This window comes from Anopheles ziemanni, chromosome 3 (assembly GCF_943734765.1).
Source record: "Anopheles ziemanni chromosome 3, idAnoZiCoDA_A2_x.2, whole genome shotgun sequence".
Lineage (NCBI taxonomy): Eukaryota > Metazoa > Arthropoda > Insecta > Diptera > Culicidae > Anopheles > Anopheles ziemanni.
Window position 1 is genome coordinate 88,628,577 of NC_080706.1, and position 13,822 is coordinate 88,642,398.

Below are 13,822 nucleotides of genomic sequence, written 5' to 3' on the forward strand. Positions count from 1 at the left end.
TTTTCTCAAAAACTAGAAAATATGAATGGATCTATTGTAAGACAAAGCGGTGTGTCTTGAACAGACCTTTCATTTAAGGGGTCACATGTACAAATCGGTTCAGCTATTGTAAAGTTATTAACAAATTAGTTATTTCAGCAGAAAATACCTACCAAGGTTTCTGCACCTACGCCTCAGAATTTCTTAAACTAAGAATTGCGGAAGAGTTTTTGTTGCACAGAGTTATCAGTCTTTAAAAGACCTTTCATTTGAGAGGTCTGGCGCTAAAATTGGCCAAGCCACTAAAAAGTTATTGAGAAATTAGTTGATTTTTGAAGCTTGTTGCACAAAGTTTGGTGCGCAGCTTCGTTCGTAGTGATGGGTAAACCAAATCCCCAAATCCGAATCCCAATCCAAGAAACAGTCGGAACAGTCCAAGCAGTGGATAGTGTTCCTTTGGAACTGTGGTCTTTGTGTACAAAATTTTGAAACGCCTGGTAACAGCGTAATTGGGGGGAAAGGATAGTAGTTAGGACTCACACTCCTAATACCGGTGAGCCAAGACTTCCCGGCTATCTGTCTGGAAACGCCCGAAATTTGTTGTTTTGCAAAGGAGTACAATGGTACAACAGGATGCCGAGAGAGATTAAACAAGCGTGAAATCTTAGGGAGTTCAAACGCCTATGCGCCGTATACGCAAAGCGGGTAGTCTGACGCTGTGCTTGTAATGTATTTAGTAAATGTTGTAGTTTTTGAGCCCGTGGTATTGCATTTGTCAACATGGTCTTCGATTATGATGATGACGAGTAAAAAATGAACAGGGACTTTTTATTTTATTATCTTATTTAACTTAATAGAATGAATGAGTCTACATAGTCTCAAAACAAACAAACACGCGCGCGTAAATGAGGACAATTGGTGGTAATGGCTGTACGAAAAGAACTAATAGTATCTACACATATCGCTGCAGTTGGGTCCCTTTCTGTTCTTGATAGTGGCACCACATTATCAACCAATGGTAATTGGCGGGGGGAACTACAAACAGAGCAGAAATATCATCTTACACTCCGGAAAGTGGTGCCCCGTTAACCTTGGGAGACTCGGCGATTTACCTTTCAAGGTGATTGCTCGGGCACGTTATATGGAAGGAACATGATGAGGTCCTTTAAGTAGTACTGGTGGAATGCTCCACACTATCACCCATTAATAGCTGGCGGTGTTAACCAAATCTGTGCGAAAATACCTGCCCTACTCCGGAAAGTGGTCTCCTTTTGCTAGTTGGGAAATCTAAGATGTATCCCCTTGTGCAATCGATGGCGACCGTTGTATGAATGGAGCAGAGTTGGATGCGATTGTTCTGGAGAGTATTACCCCAATGCCCCCTCTCGTTTGATGATTTATATTTAGTATCGCAAGATACTTTCGTCCCTCTCAAACCTATGTAGGGGTAGGCGGTGGGACTCATCATCATCATTATCATCATCATCATCATCAGCATCATCATCATGTAAACAAATCAATGTCGGTCTGGAAATTGTTTATCCTAATCTGAATCCCCAGAATCCGATTCAGAATTCGGTAAAAATGGTCTGGTCCTGATGAAATGGGTTTGGTTGGGTAGAACAACTCGGATAATGGACATTCTACTGTATTTCTTCGTAAAAAATAGGTTCCTGGAATTTTTCTCTCTTTAGATCGACTAGTCAGGAAATCTCTAGATCGACTATTTATGTGACTAATTCGACTCAAATCATTGTGAGTCGATTCAAACAGTTTAGGAACAAGTCAGAATCGAATCAAATCGAGTCCCAAACCTATCAAATCTGATTCGAATCCTAATCGAATCAAATCGTTAGAATCCGTCAAATGGGATTCAAATCTTTAGAATCTGTCAGATGGGATTCGAATCTTTGGAATCCGTCAAATGGGATTCGAATCTTTGGAATCCCTCTAGGGATCGAATCTTCAAATCTTCCTGCCAACACTAAATCGGGACACTTGGAAAATCGTGCGCCGTGTTTCTTTTCCCGTGTAACAGAACTGCAAAATCGCTAACATCCTTAGCAAAACATTTCTGTACAGTGGTGATCCAGTTCAGTGATAGAGTCAAAAGGAGAGCTTGATAGAGCCAATACGATCTAGTGCTCGGAAACGGCGTTTTTCTTCGATCTATCAACACTAATCTGCTGCCCCAAATAACACAGAAGGATGGCTGCTGCACCTGTTATCATTCCATCTGTAGCTAAGCATACATCAACGGTAAGTGGCCCGATAGACGACTATACCTCAAGTTCCGGGTCCATCTGGTGCGGCAAATAGTGCCTCCAAACTGCGCTCTGACCGACCGATGTTGTGATAGTTTATTCTCTGCTTATCTCTCCTTACTTGCAGCTAATCTTTCTACACGGACTCGGCGATACTGGGTATGTATATAAAAAAAACTGGAAAAATTAGAAAAGAAGTGAAAAGAAAAGCATCATGCCCATCGTGGCTTCAACGTCATCGGGGATTTCTTTGTCGCCTGCCTGCACTAACAGCATGGAGCAGAGCAGTGACATAGTGTGAGGCATGGAAAAATCAATTTCCCACCGCGCCGGTCCCATTGGCAGGCTTTTACTGCCTCATGTCCACCTCAAAGGTCCATCGAACCGAATGACCTTCATTTTACAGGTTCGATATTTAGAGGATTTTCGAAGCTGCCTGCCTACCACGCGCGTTTTCTAAAAGGCTTCACGCCGTACGTGGACACATTGATTTAATTATGTAATTTCATCGTCACCTACTTTACGTCCACGTTCAAGCCGGACTTACCCTGTTTTTTTTTTCTGTGATTGTTGTTGTGGTGGGAAAATAAGTGCCACCGAGGGAGATGTGTCTGTTTCGATTGGGCAGTTTCGTTGGCAGCATATTTAAAAAGAATCATGCATTAATTTAATCAATTTCTCCGTCCATTGCAGCCATGGCTGGGCCACATCCATGGGAGCGCTACGAACGCGCGACATGAAGGTGATCTGCCCAACCGCCCCGACCATGCCGGTTACGATGAACGGCGGGTTCCGGCTTAACTCCTGGTTCGATCTAAAGTCGATCTCCATCAGTGACCCGGAGGACGAGGAAGGCATCAAGCGGGCGACCCGGTCCGTGCACGATCTGATCAGGAGTGAAATGGATGCCGGTATCGCCTCGAACAGAATCATGCTGGGAGGTTTTTCGCAGGGTGGTGCATTGGCCCTGTACGCGGGTCTTACGTTCGCCGAACCGCTCGCCGGTGTGATGGCCCTGTCCTGCTGGCTGCCACTGCACAAGAGCTTTCCCGGTACGCGAAAGTGTCCGGATACGGTACCGGTAAGTATATCTGCTCCGTCTTCAACTGCACGATGCTTAGGGCCGAACTACATTATTTTTACTCTTCTCTTATCGCAGATCCTTCAGTGCCATGGAGACTGTGATCCGATCGTATTTTACAAGTTTGGTCAATTATCATCCAGCGTGCTCAAGTCCTTCATGAAGAACTCTCACTTCCAGACGTACCAGGGACTAGGACATAGCTCCTGCGACGCAGAACTTAGTGATATGAAGGTAAAACGGATTGCAACAGCAATCATACAAACTTTGCTAAATTTTCCTTTTTTTCTATTCGTGCAGAAATTCATTGCAGATCATGTTCCTAATCAATGAATAGTTCCCGCCACTTTGCTCACCGACCACCGTGCACCAAATCGTATGTAAAGTGTTGGATGAAACATTCGTTGGTGGTTTTTCTCCGTTCTTTCCTTTAGTATTAATCCCTCTTCATCAAAAAGAGTTTTATCAAACATTGCAAAAAGATTCGACCACGCTGCTGAGTTTAAAAAAAAAACAGTATCACATAACTAATGGACTATGCAACGCAATACAGAAACTGAGACAATGTCCGGATGCATACGTTTTTCCACTTCACCCCATTCGTCCGGAGAAAATGCCAAACGATAAATGAACACCAGATTGTTGTCTTGACAACCGGACACTGTTAGCACGTTGAGGACGATACTTATATAGAACAACCATAATTAAACCGATCACACAGCAATTCAATCGAACAAGCGAAAAAAATGCGTGAAAACTGAGAGGAACGATAAAAAAGTATATTTAACACAAAAGTATTCAAATCAAGTGAAATTTAAATGCAAACTTAACGATACCTAGAGCAAACGTAGGTGCAAGGTATGACATAGAGATAATCTAGAGTAAACAAAGTCAAACTTTTTATTTAGTTCAAGCAATCGAGCCAAACCGCTCACCACTGAAGAATGTTGCTGATAAAGGCTGCTAAGCAAGCCAGTTCGATAAACAAAAGTCACATGTTCTTATTTAATGTTCCGTAAGCGATATTGGTTTCCATTCTTTTCACCCTTTCTTACTTTCCTAAAGCGTTCCTTATTTCTATAAGCCAAGCTCTATTTTCTTGGTTGCTTGAGCTTTTATTGGGTTACAGGCTTTTTTCTCTCTTTCGTAGACTCCTTTTTGACTTTTGTACTCTACTTTACTCTACCCTATCGAATACTTAATATCTATCCTATCGATTAATCGTTCCGTTTCATCGGTTTTGCGTAGAAACTTGAACAATCTTCTTCTATCTAATCGTGTTAATGCCAGCATAACGTCTCATCGTGTACCTTCCTTTACCACAAACCACCCCGATAAAGACCCTAATAAAATGCAAATCCATTACAAAGACAATTGCAGCAAATGAGAGCAATACCTAAATCAGTGTAGCGCTATGAATGGTTAGGGCTACAGGTTCCTTTGCCCCTGCTCTTAGGTTTACCTGCGCCATCATAATGCGGCCGATAGTTTGTTTTAGGAAATCGAGGTTCTAGCTGGCCAGCATTCCGCAGACGAGCAGAGTTGATGCAACGTCCAGCTTGTTTCCCGCACGAGCGTTACATCTAGGGTTTGGAGACACTGAATATTATCAATAGGAATAATCACAAAACAATACATTCTATGCAATCATTTAAAAGCTAGCGAGAGAAGTGGGGAAGTGCATTGAATCAAACTTTCCAGTGAGACTTACATGCAGTTAATTCTCTCGACATTTATCCTAAAGTGCGCGAAAAGCTTAAACGTTTGTCATGTATAACACAAACCTATTGCAGTAGGAAGTGGCAGCAGACGTGCAGCGGAACGGACAATTGAGAACAAAAATGCTTTAAAGACGGCATTGAAAGACGACACACAGCAATCAGAGATGACGAGAGGCTACCGGGCGGACGAAAGCGAAACTGTACGAATTAATAGAACTCTAGCAGCATAATGTAATTTGGTCGTGGATACACCACAAGAGATTTAAACAATATATTTTAGGTTAAAAAAAGCCTCCACCCTCGAGACTTCCTTAATGTATGCGGTCTTCTTGTACGATGAGAATTTTACCATCATCTCTATCCATCGTGGCGTGCTTATTTGTATTTCCCTGCTTTTGAATAATCTTAGCAAATGACGACAAATTGGATCAAAGCAACCCACCATGGCCCTTCAACAAGTAAACAAAGCAATTTGATGTAAATTTCTTCAAATGTTTCTATTTCGATACATTTTTAGTTCATCTTATCAACGATATTCAATCAAGGTAGGCTTAGTTCTTGTAGGATAAACCAATTTAATTTTCATACTTCCTTCCCTTCAACGATTCTTTTAGGACCATTGCGTTAATAGGCGGATGCTGGCAAACCGATAGTTTCTCGACTTGATCCCACGTACCAGCACCTTCGGCGTACCTTTGCTGCAAATTTTAAACAACTTTTCAAATCCTTTGGCCGTCACGTACCCTATGCCGGTCACATTGCCCTCCGAAAGACTGAAGCTACACTGCGTCACGTACCCGAAGCACTCACGGGAGCACTGATTGCGTACCGTGTCCGGTCGGGCCGGTATCCACAGGTCCGCCATTCGCCGCAACTGTTCCTCCACCAGCGTCCGATTGCTGGCCTTAGCGATACGCACCAACGCACCAGGAGTGGCTCGTTGCTTGCGCTTCTTTTCGCGCACCCGCCGACTACGCAGCCGTTTGAGTGTTCGCAAATGTTCCGTACGAAGCGTTTTCCGCTGCTGGGCATTTGGATCGGTCCGCAGTGGTTCGGTGTACACTGCGTCACGGCGGTTGACGGTGCGATTCACTTTGTTCGCCCGTAAATCCTCCCGTTTCGGTAGGCAGATGAGGGCATTATCGCCCGGATTACCGCGGGCTTTTAGCGTGAGTAAAAGCGGGACGAGCGTGTTTGGTGCAAGTCCAATGGAAGAGACGTTAACCTTCCGTTGGAATGCGTGCTTGAGCTTACCCAACACATCTTGATCGCGCAGGACGAAAAACTGGCCCTCGGACGAGTTGGTGGAGGGGAAGCGGTTGTTGCCCCACTCCTGGACGAGCTGAGCCCAAGGACAACGGAAGGGGGACGCGATAGCGAGCTTCGTGTAGTTGATGCGCTTGTTGTTCGGTAGGTTGAAGTACCGGCGAACTGCTTCCGCGTGGATCCTATCCGCTTCGGCCCGCCCGAGCTCCGTATCGGGAACGCCACATCGGTCCTGGCCCGATTCGAGGGCAAGCATGTCAAGTTCGACCTGACCGGCCGCTTTTGCTCCCCACAATACGAGCGAGTGCCACATCGGAAGACCGTACCCGGCCGGTACCAACAGTTCCCACCCGGACCCATAACCGAGCCGCTTGTAATTGGCATCCTGTGAGCCGGGGGTTTGTAGCAGAAGCACCGGCACGGGCTGAAGCCACTTTTCCGACACACACCGTTCGCCGGGGACGAGCGTTTCGGCGGCACGGATTTGGTTCAGTTCGTGCATCGTTTTCATCTCGCTCGTCACTCGATTCCGGATTGTTTCGTCCCACAGCGGGGAGATGCTACACATTGGTCCCCGGGTAGCCGGTTCCTGTTCGACGGTAAAATTGTACCGCTCAGGGACTTTTACTGGCAGCGCTTTCGTGCGTTTCTTCGGCCGATTAATCCGTGGGTCTTCGACAAGCAACGCGAGCACCTCACCGGGGCTTAACTCACCCGGTGAGGTGAGGTCTTTAATGGCCTCCCAGTAGGTCGCTTGCTGTTCAAGAATACTTTTGCACTCGGATTTGGTTTTCTTAGAATATTTTGTGAACCAGTTTTTGGTGGCGTGTCCATCCTTCTCCGGTTTACTGTAAACTTTTAACACCTTCGAAATAATTGCCTGTGAGAGGGGACCAGTTAGAAAGAACCGATTGATGGTATCTTTGAGCTCGATCACCTCAACGTTTCCCTCGGTCGCGGTGTACCGTGGAAACCGGATGCTGAAAGGGTTCTGCGTAATGTCCTGCGGGTCCGAGCCGGTCTCGCGTTCTGCGTTGGTGAGCTTGAAAATGTTGACGAGCTGGATAACCAATTTCCGATAGAACGTTGGATGTGCAAAGATCCAAACAGTACGTCGGTCATCGGCTGTTTGGTCTTCGGCACAACGCCACAAAAACCGCACTCTGCCGAGGCAACGGTAAGGATAGGCACCGTCCTCGTACAGCCACACGAAACCGGCCCGATTGCCCGCGGTGAACGATTTCGCCACCAGCGTTAGGCCAACCTTCTCGCTGCACATCCTCCGGAAGCCCTCCTTTAGTGTCGCTTCGTCGCCCCGAATCTCAATGCATCCCTCGTAGGACAGATCGTGCACTAGGCAATGGCGGGCGGTTGCGCGATACGCCGCACGGTAGAATTTATTGCACGGTCGGTGGGCGACTTTGTAGCCCCATCGGTGCACCATGTGGAACCGTCTCGCATGCCAAACGTGCGTCTCCAGCCACACGGACGTGCGCTTGCGACGCTCGTACTCCCGCTGCAGATAGTTTGCCTTCCGGCGGAATTTGCGCGACGGTCGCTTCTTCTTCTCCGGCACGCCGCTCTTGCTGAACTGGGCATTGTGCACGGCGCGGAATCTTCGCGGCAGCCGCCTCACACTGTGCGTCGCAGCACGGCGGCGCATGTGGAGCGGCATCGACTGGTGCACTAGTTTTCGCTGGTGCGTCTTGATGGTCATGTCCTGGATCATCTGACAAATTTCCGCTTTGCGTTCCTCGGAGAAGGCGATGGGATCGACCCTATGCTTGAGTTCAATGTGTCCCCCGATGGCGGCATCGTACGGCTTGTTGGGCTCATCCATGGTGGTACTCTATTTCACTGTCGCGTATTTGTAATATGATGAAAAATCTGCTTTATTTTAACCGAAAGAAACACACGAACCAAATTGCTTTGGTTCTTGCACGTTTACTTTGAGAACTGTCAGAAGCACGTTGTCTTGAAAAATGTAAACAAACAGGCAGTGGGTGGTGGGCAGTATGCATACATTCAGGCGCACGGCAACAGAATACCGAAAATTCGAACGAAATGTTCGAAATTTTGAACCAAATTATCATTTTCCGTTACGAAATTAAAAAAAATACTACTGAGATGGAAAGGACGTTTGGACCCGATCGTATGCGTCTAGGTTATTCTTGTCACATACTCTTCGCTGCTCGGACAATCCACATAGATCTTAACCATGCTATACACCATAGTTTTTATCCTTTTTCCTGGAAATTAATATGAATGTACATCCCAGTTCAAAGCACGATAAAACACTTATTTTGTTTAGCTACACAACCAGTCGGTAAACGTTAAGCGACGGCTAGACACAGCGGTATTCGCACGAATATTCCCGCCGTCCAGCGGGAATCCCGCTGGACGACGGGAAACTCCATATGAAAAAAACGGATTTCGTTCCCGCTATGTTTAAAAAACGCGAAACTACGACCCGGCGGGAACGGACGCATTTGCTTAATTGAAACGTTTCATGAAAAGTTTCATTCGCTTGCTACAACAACGTCGGTATGGGCAACGTATATGGATGCGGCCGATGTTGTTGGAGAGAAACCAAAATGCGAGTAGTCTTCGACGCAAAATTTTGGAGGAGGAACTCAACAACACCATTCATAAACTTTATATTTGATAATGACTCACAATTCCACTTTTACCTGCCGCCAATTTAGATCACGTAAACAAACTAAAACGTAAACAAAGCTTCACTTTGACAGATCGGACGAATAAGCTCGTTCCCGCTGGATATTTTGTCGAATCTGGGCTACTTTTTCCCGTTCCCGCCACCGGGAATTCCAGGCAAGTTTAAACAGCGGTTTAGACTAAGCTCAGAAAAGTGTGACCAAATCGAGATGATCAAATCAAAATAGAATCCACCCTGCGCATGGCCCATCACGTTGCGATCCGTGCAGAAAACTAGTCCAATGACCTGCGAACGATGAACTACACTCAGAGTCGCAACTGCGGTTCGTCTTTTCATCAGCATGCACAACGAGAACTCTTTGTGGAAGACGCTCGTCTCTCCCTGTGCCGCTGAAATATAGTGCATGCGCGCAAATGCACTGACCACATGTGCATGTTATCCATCAACCGCACGGTGGCACTACTGCTCCCTGAACCGCCTCCCCGGTGGAACTGCAGTTGCCTGGGATGTGCCTGCGGAGGAAGTGATCATCGCGCTGTTTATGGACGAACATGGTCGTCGCTTGCGCCTCGTGCTAGCTGATCCCATCGTAACGCGCGATCCCGTTGATTATTGTTCAAACGGATTTTAATGGCAGTGTTTTCGTTAGCGTATTTTAGTCGGCTAGCACTTCCGGTGGTCCGGCTGTCTGGGATGCGTCATAGTGTTGCAAGCGCATAACGTTCCGGGGTGGTGCGAAATGAAAAGATCAGAAATTAATTTTATAACACATCTTTAGAAGGAGACAAGAACGGAGGAGTGATTTAGCGGATGCAGCTGTTTGGTAACATAAATCTCACGGTAAAGATGTCGCGTGGCCGAGCACGAGCTGCGAAATTAAATTATGCTTCTTCGCAAATGATCTAGAACACGACAGTCTTTCATGGTGCGGCCATTAGTCCTCCATACACTACCACAATTTCTCCTATCTCGCGGCCAGATCAATTCAAGACCCGCTATGTAGACTCGCGGATCGGGATTCTGTCATGATCCTCCACATCAAATTATGAAGCACGCGCGATCGACCGCGCGCACACGTCTGGCAGTGTGTGAGTGCATATATGACGCGCGGTTCAACGGAACGCACGTTCCTGCTGCTGTTGCTGCTGATCGGCAGTTTTGTTTTGGTTCTCGACCCGTTCGGTTCAGTCCGTGCAGCAGCAGCGGCAACAACGAGTGCATGCGCTGGTCGTTTTGTGCTGTAACGCGGAGATCTAACAGTGGAATTTGGTGTGTGGCGCTTTCGTGTTTGATTAGCAACTGTTTGTTTACACTTCAGCTCTTCGTAGTTTAGTTGCGACTTTACTGCGATAACGCTCGATGGTTCTATCAGCTGCTGGTTTTGTAGGAAAAAGTGCGTTCCGGTTCTTTCACTTTTCGTTCGCGTTTGGTTCAAAGTGCGTACCGTTTTCGATGCGACACACACACGCACGTGCGCACCGTGCCCTATTTATTTCTTTTTCAACCTCAGCCCTTGCCGCGTACCTAAAACCCAAAAGATTAAAACAACTTCAACGAGCGTTTCCGCACGGCGTTAACCACATCAAGAAGTTTATGTTGACGGAAGCGAAAAGTAAAATCCACAGCTTGCTATGAAACATCTGGAGTCCGGTACGATTCGGCTTTCGAATGAATGTTCCAGAAGCGCAATTGGGTGGCAGAGAGCAACGAAGGAACTGTAAATTAATTGCGCGAAAGTGATCTTGAACTTTCAAAAACAAATCAATTACCGAAAGCACCGGAGCGCAAAGCATCGTGGCAAGCACAACCTCCTATTCTAGTTGCTTTATAATTCCCCGGTTGAGGTGTGTGTGTGTCTGTGTTTGTGGAATGAAATTGTTCCAATGCCATATTTTTGGAAACTTTTTATTCGTTTGTGCTTTTTGCCACTTGTGACACACATTGCGGAACCGGAAAGGCACGCACTGAAAACGTGAAACAAAAATCTGCCACGGATAACTCGCATTCAATGTACTGTTTTTGTTGCGAAGTGAAAGTGCTGATTTTGATTGTTTTTGTTATCTTTGAATGCCCACTCATGTTTTATTGTTCTTTTTTTTTAGATTAACATCTTGAAGTTACACGTGGTCCGAAGCGCGCGTGAAGTTAAGAAATGATTTATAAAACGCAGTGATATCGTGCGGTCAATTGCGGGAAAAAAGTTCTTGGTAGATCTTGTTCCACGAAGAAACTCGATAGAGGAAGCTGTGGTTAGCATTTAACGATCCGTTTGAAATTTTATACGAAGGTAAGCAGGATAAGTTTTCCACATTTCGTTCTATAAGCCTTTAAATATCTGATCGCTCACTTGTAGGTACTTTATTCACATAAAAAGTTTTTCAGTCGACTGATGATGGACTTTCCCTCCGGTAGAACAATTACCAAACAAATGCCCCTACACTGATCATATGCCGTATCAGAGATCGATCGGGATTTTGCTATATCGCTCTAAACGAGCACCAGGTGCTACTTATTTTATGGAAATCGATTCTGCACTGCGGGATACAGCCGGAGTAGTGAAAAATCCCGCTTGGAGGTGTGCATCGATTGAAGCAAAGATGGAACAAAACATATGCAATTATAAATTACTTCAACTCGCGTGGAATGATATGTGCGCTGGTTTGAATCCAGCCTGCAGTCGTCAACGAAATCCCTGAATATTGATTAGACAACCGCTTCGTTTCCAATGCTGCATATTTTACCCGATGCTACAGCTTTCCGCAGTCTAAGGATAATCAATTGTTAAAATAGTTGCAAATGACACGAATCTCAGTATTTCCATGTGAGATATAATTCTCTCGAGTTCTTAAATTTAAACCAGCATAAATTAACATTTGGTTTGTTAAACTAAATAATCGACGATACGGCCCGACTAACCTCAACGCAGTCTGTATTACCTTTGCGGTTTGTAAATTAATTCCCCGTCTGGGTCCACCTATCCGTAAGCTCCCCCACTTCAACACTTGTCTAATGTTGACCGTCCGGAACGGTTTTGGAAGGATGGACGAAGTCGGACTCGTCCGGTTCTGACGTGACAGTGTATAGCGGTCAGAAGTTTGCCATTTGAAAGTAAAATCTCTTCCGCCTGGGCCGGCGGAAGGAGGTCTCGTAGTTGAGGAAAAGGTCATCGCGCAGTGGTTGAAAGCCGATGGGAGTTGGTACACTATTAACACGCGTGCTTTAAATGCGCTTAGGTGTGTCTTAGCACGAGCATTTGCGACCACCGGTAGGAAATGTAGAAGATGGTAAACATGTCTGGTACAAAAGGCTTGTGACTAACTAAAAGGGGCAGAATGACTGGTTAAATTATCACTGAAGGGTAGCGAAACAGCGTAGTAAACAAGGTCGAGTATTTGCCGTCTTTAAAGAATTTGACGTATGCCAGTTCAAGTGAGTTACAATGTGGAACCTGCGGCGTTAAAGTTGCTTAAAAGTTTGATTTGTTTGAACAAGAATAAATGTATATCATCGAACCAAGCAAAGAACTGGTTCAAAGTGGGCACGTTTCTGTCTCGAACGGTCGCACGATGATCATCCGCCAGAGGCAAAAGATCGTCACGCGTTCGAATCACCCGGTCTACGCATGATGCCGTTACATTGAATTACATATGCGATAGCGGCAGTGACGCGACTTTTGCCTACCGTCCCGTTCTAGCACGGGCTTAAATTTACATTGCCTTAACCGCCATAATTCCATCGAACGAACTGCGCGCCGAGATCTGGTCGTACTTGAAAAGGCTACTCATATGCCGTTTCCTTTCCGGTCCGGTGCATGTCGGTCGGTTGTAGAGCTACTGAGGAGCTGAGTAGTAGTGGTACCGGCGTCGGAAGCTATGCTGGAGATATCTCTGGTTGTTTGGTCATCGTCATCTGGTGCCGCCAAAGCATTTTTCTCACCGCATCATCAACTGTGGCGGCCATGAAGAACTCCATTCAGCAGCGTGGAGAGATCCCTTCACCGGAGTTTTGGAGCAATGCGTGTGCCTCAGAAGTGATTCTTCGATGCAAGCGAACGGTACGCAGCCTGGCTGAATGCCTGAGGTGTTCTAGATGTCCTTGGCACCATTGGGTAGGTTGGTGTTTTCCAAAATCTACCTCGAACACTTGTGCTCTCAAGAGATCTTGTGACTTAGAAAGGACTTATTAGAAATTTGAGTTTTATTTTCAAAAAGTTCATTATGAACAAGAAGAGTTTAAGAATTTTTATTATAAACTATGACGAAAACATAAAATCATGTATTTTGAGAATGCTGTCGGATGTATCGTGAAAGAGAAACGCCTCGTGTGTGGCGTTGGGGAATTGAAACTCAACTTAAACCGCCCAGCAAACAACAGGCAACGAGCTGTTTGAATGCTGAAGAATGGCACTTACTCGAAGCACCTACTAGTGCACCCCACTAACCTTCGGCCGTTTCGGAACAACGGTCGGTCGGCTTATGATGGTTCCATTGTGGAAACGTAATTGAAATGAAAACATACCGATGCCGTTTGCATCGCCGCTCGGTAACCTTTGCCTTTGCCAAGGAAGGGCCAAGGTCTTGAGACTTGGACGTAAATGATTGATAGCAATAAGAGAAAGAGAAACAGAATGAGAAACAGAAAAGTAGTTGCAAGAAATCAATTGCTTTTTTTATGATTTGCTGTGCGTTTGATGGGTGTAACGGTCATTTTGTATATGTTCGAATTCGAACTCTAACGTACATTGCTCTCAAACCGGCCTACTACTATTTCCATCCCTCGGTTTGTTTATATCCCTCAGGTCTCGCCGTTTTTAAAACCACAAAACCAGTTAATT

General features: G+C 45.7%; 2 protein-coding genes across 2 annotated transcripts; one reads left to right on the forward strand and one right to left on the reverse strand.

The window, feature by feature from the left end:
- The first annotated feature begins 1,982 nt into the window (after nucleotides 1-1,982).
- Nucleotides 1,983-4,363, forward strand: LOC131286011 (acyl-protein thioesterase 1). The gene is made up of 5 exons (XM_058314869.1): nucleotides 1,983-2,238; nucleotides 2,371-2,402; nucleotides 2,937-3,324; nucleotides 3,403-3,558; nucleotides 3,625-4,363. Exons 1-5 carry the CDS (start codon nucleotides 2,188-2,190, stop codon nucleotides 3,655-3,657), a joined length of 660 nt encoding a protein of 219 aa, XP_058170852.1. The 5' UTR covers nucleotides 1,983-2,187; the 3' UTR covers nucleotides 3,658-4,363.
- Nucleotides 4,364-5,633: 1,270 nt separating this feature from the next.
- LOC131286364 (ribonucleases P/MRP protein subunit POP1) lies at nucleotides 5,634-8,077 on the reverse strand. Its single transcript, XM_058315311.1, has one exon. The coding sequence runs from the start codon at nucleotides 8,038-8,040 to the stop codon at nucleotides 5,656-5,658; it is 2,385 nt and encodes a 794-aa protein (XP_058171294.1). The 5' UTR covers nucleotides 8,041-8,077; the 3' UTR covers nucleotides 5,634-5,655.
- Nucleotides 8,078-13,822: the final 5,745 nt, after the last annotated feature.

Bases quoted from the DNA above. Each gene is read 5' to 3' on its own strand.
- LOC131286011 (XM_058314869.1), top strand. From the start codon at position 2,188: ATGGCTGCTGCACCTGTTATCATTCCATCTGTAGCTAAGCATACATCA. The intron at 2,239-2,370 runs GTAAGTGGCCCG...CCTTACTTGCAG, and splicing joins TAGCTAAGCATACATCAACG to CTAATCTTTCTACACGGACT. The intron at 3,325-3,402 runs GTAAGTATATCT...CTCTTATCGCAG, and splicing joins AGTGTCCGGATACGGTACCG to ATCCTTCAGTGCCATGGAGA.
- LOC131286364 (XM_058315311.1), bottom strand. From the start codon at position 8,040: ATGATCCAGGACATGACCATCAAGACGCACCAGCGAAAACTAGTGCAC.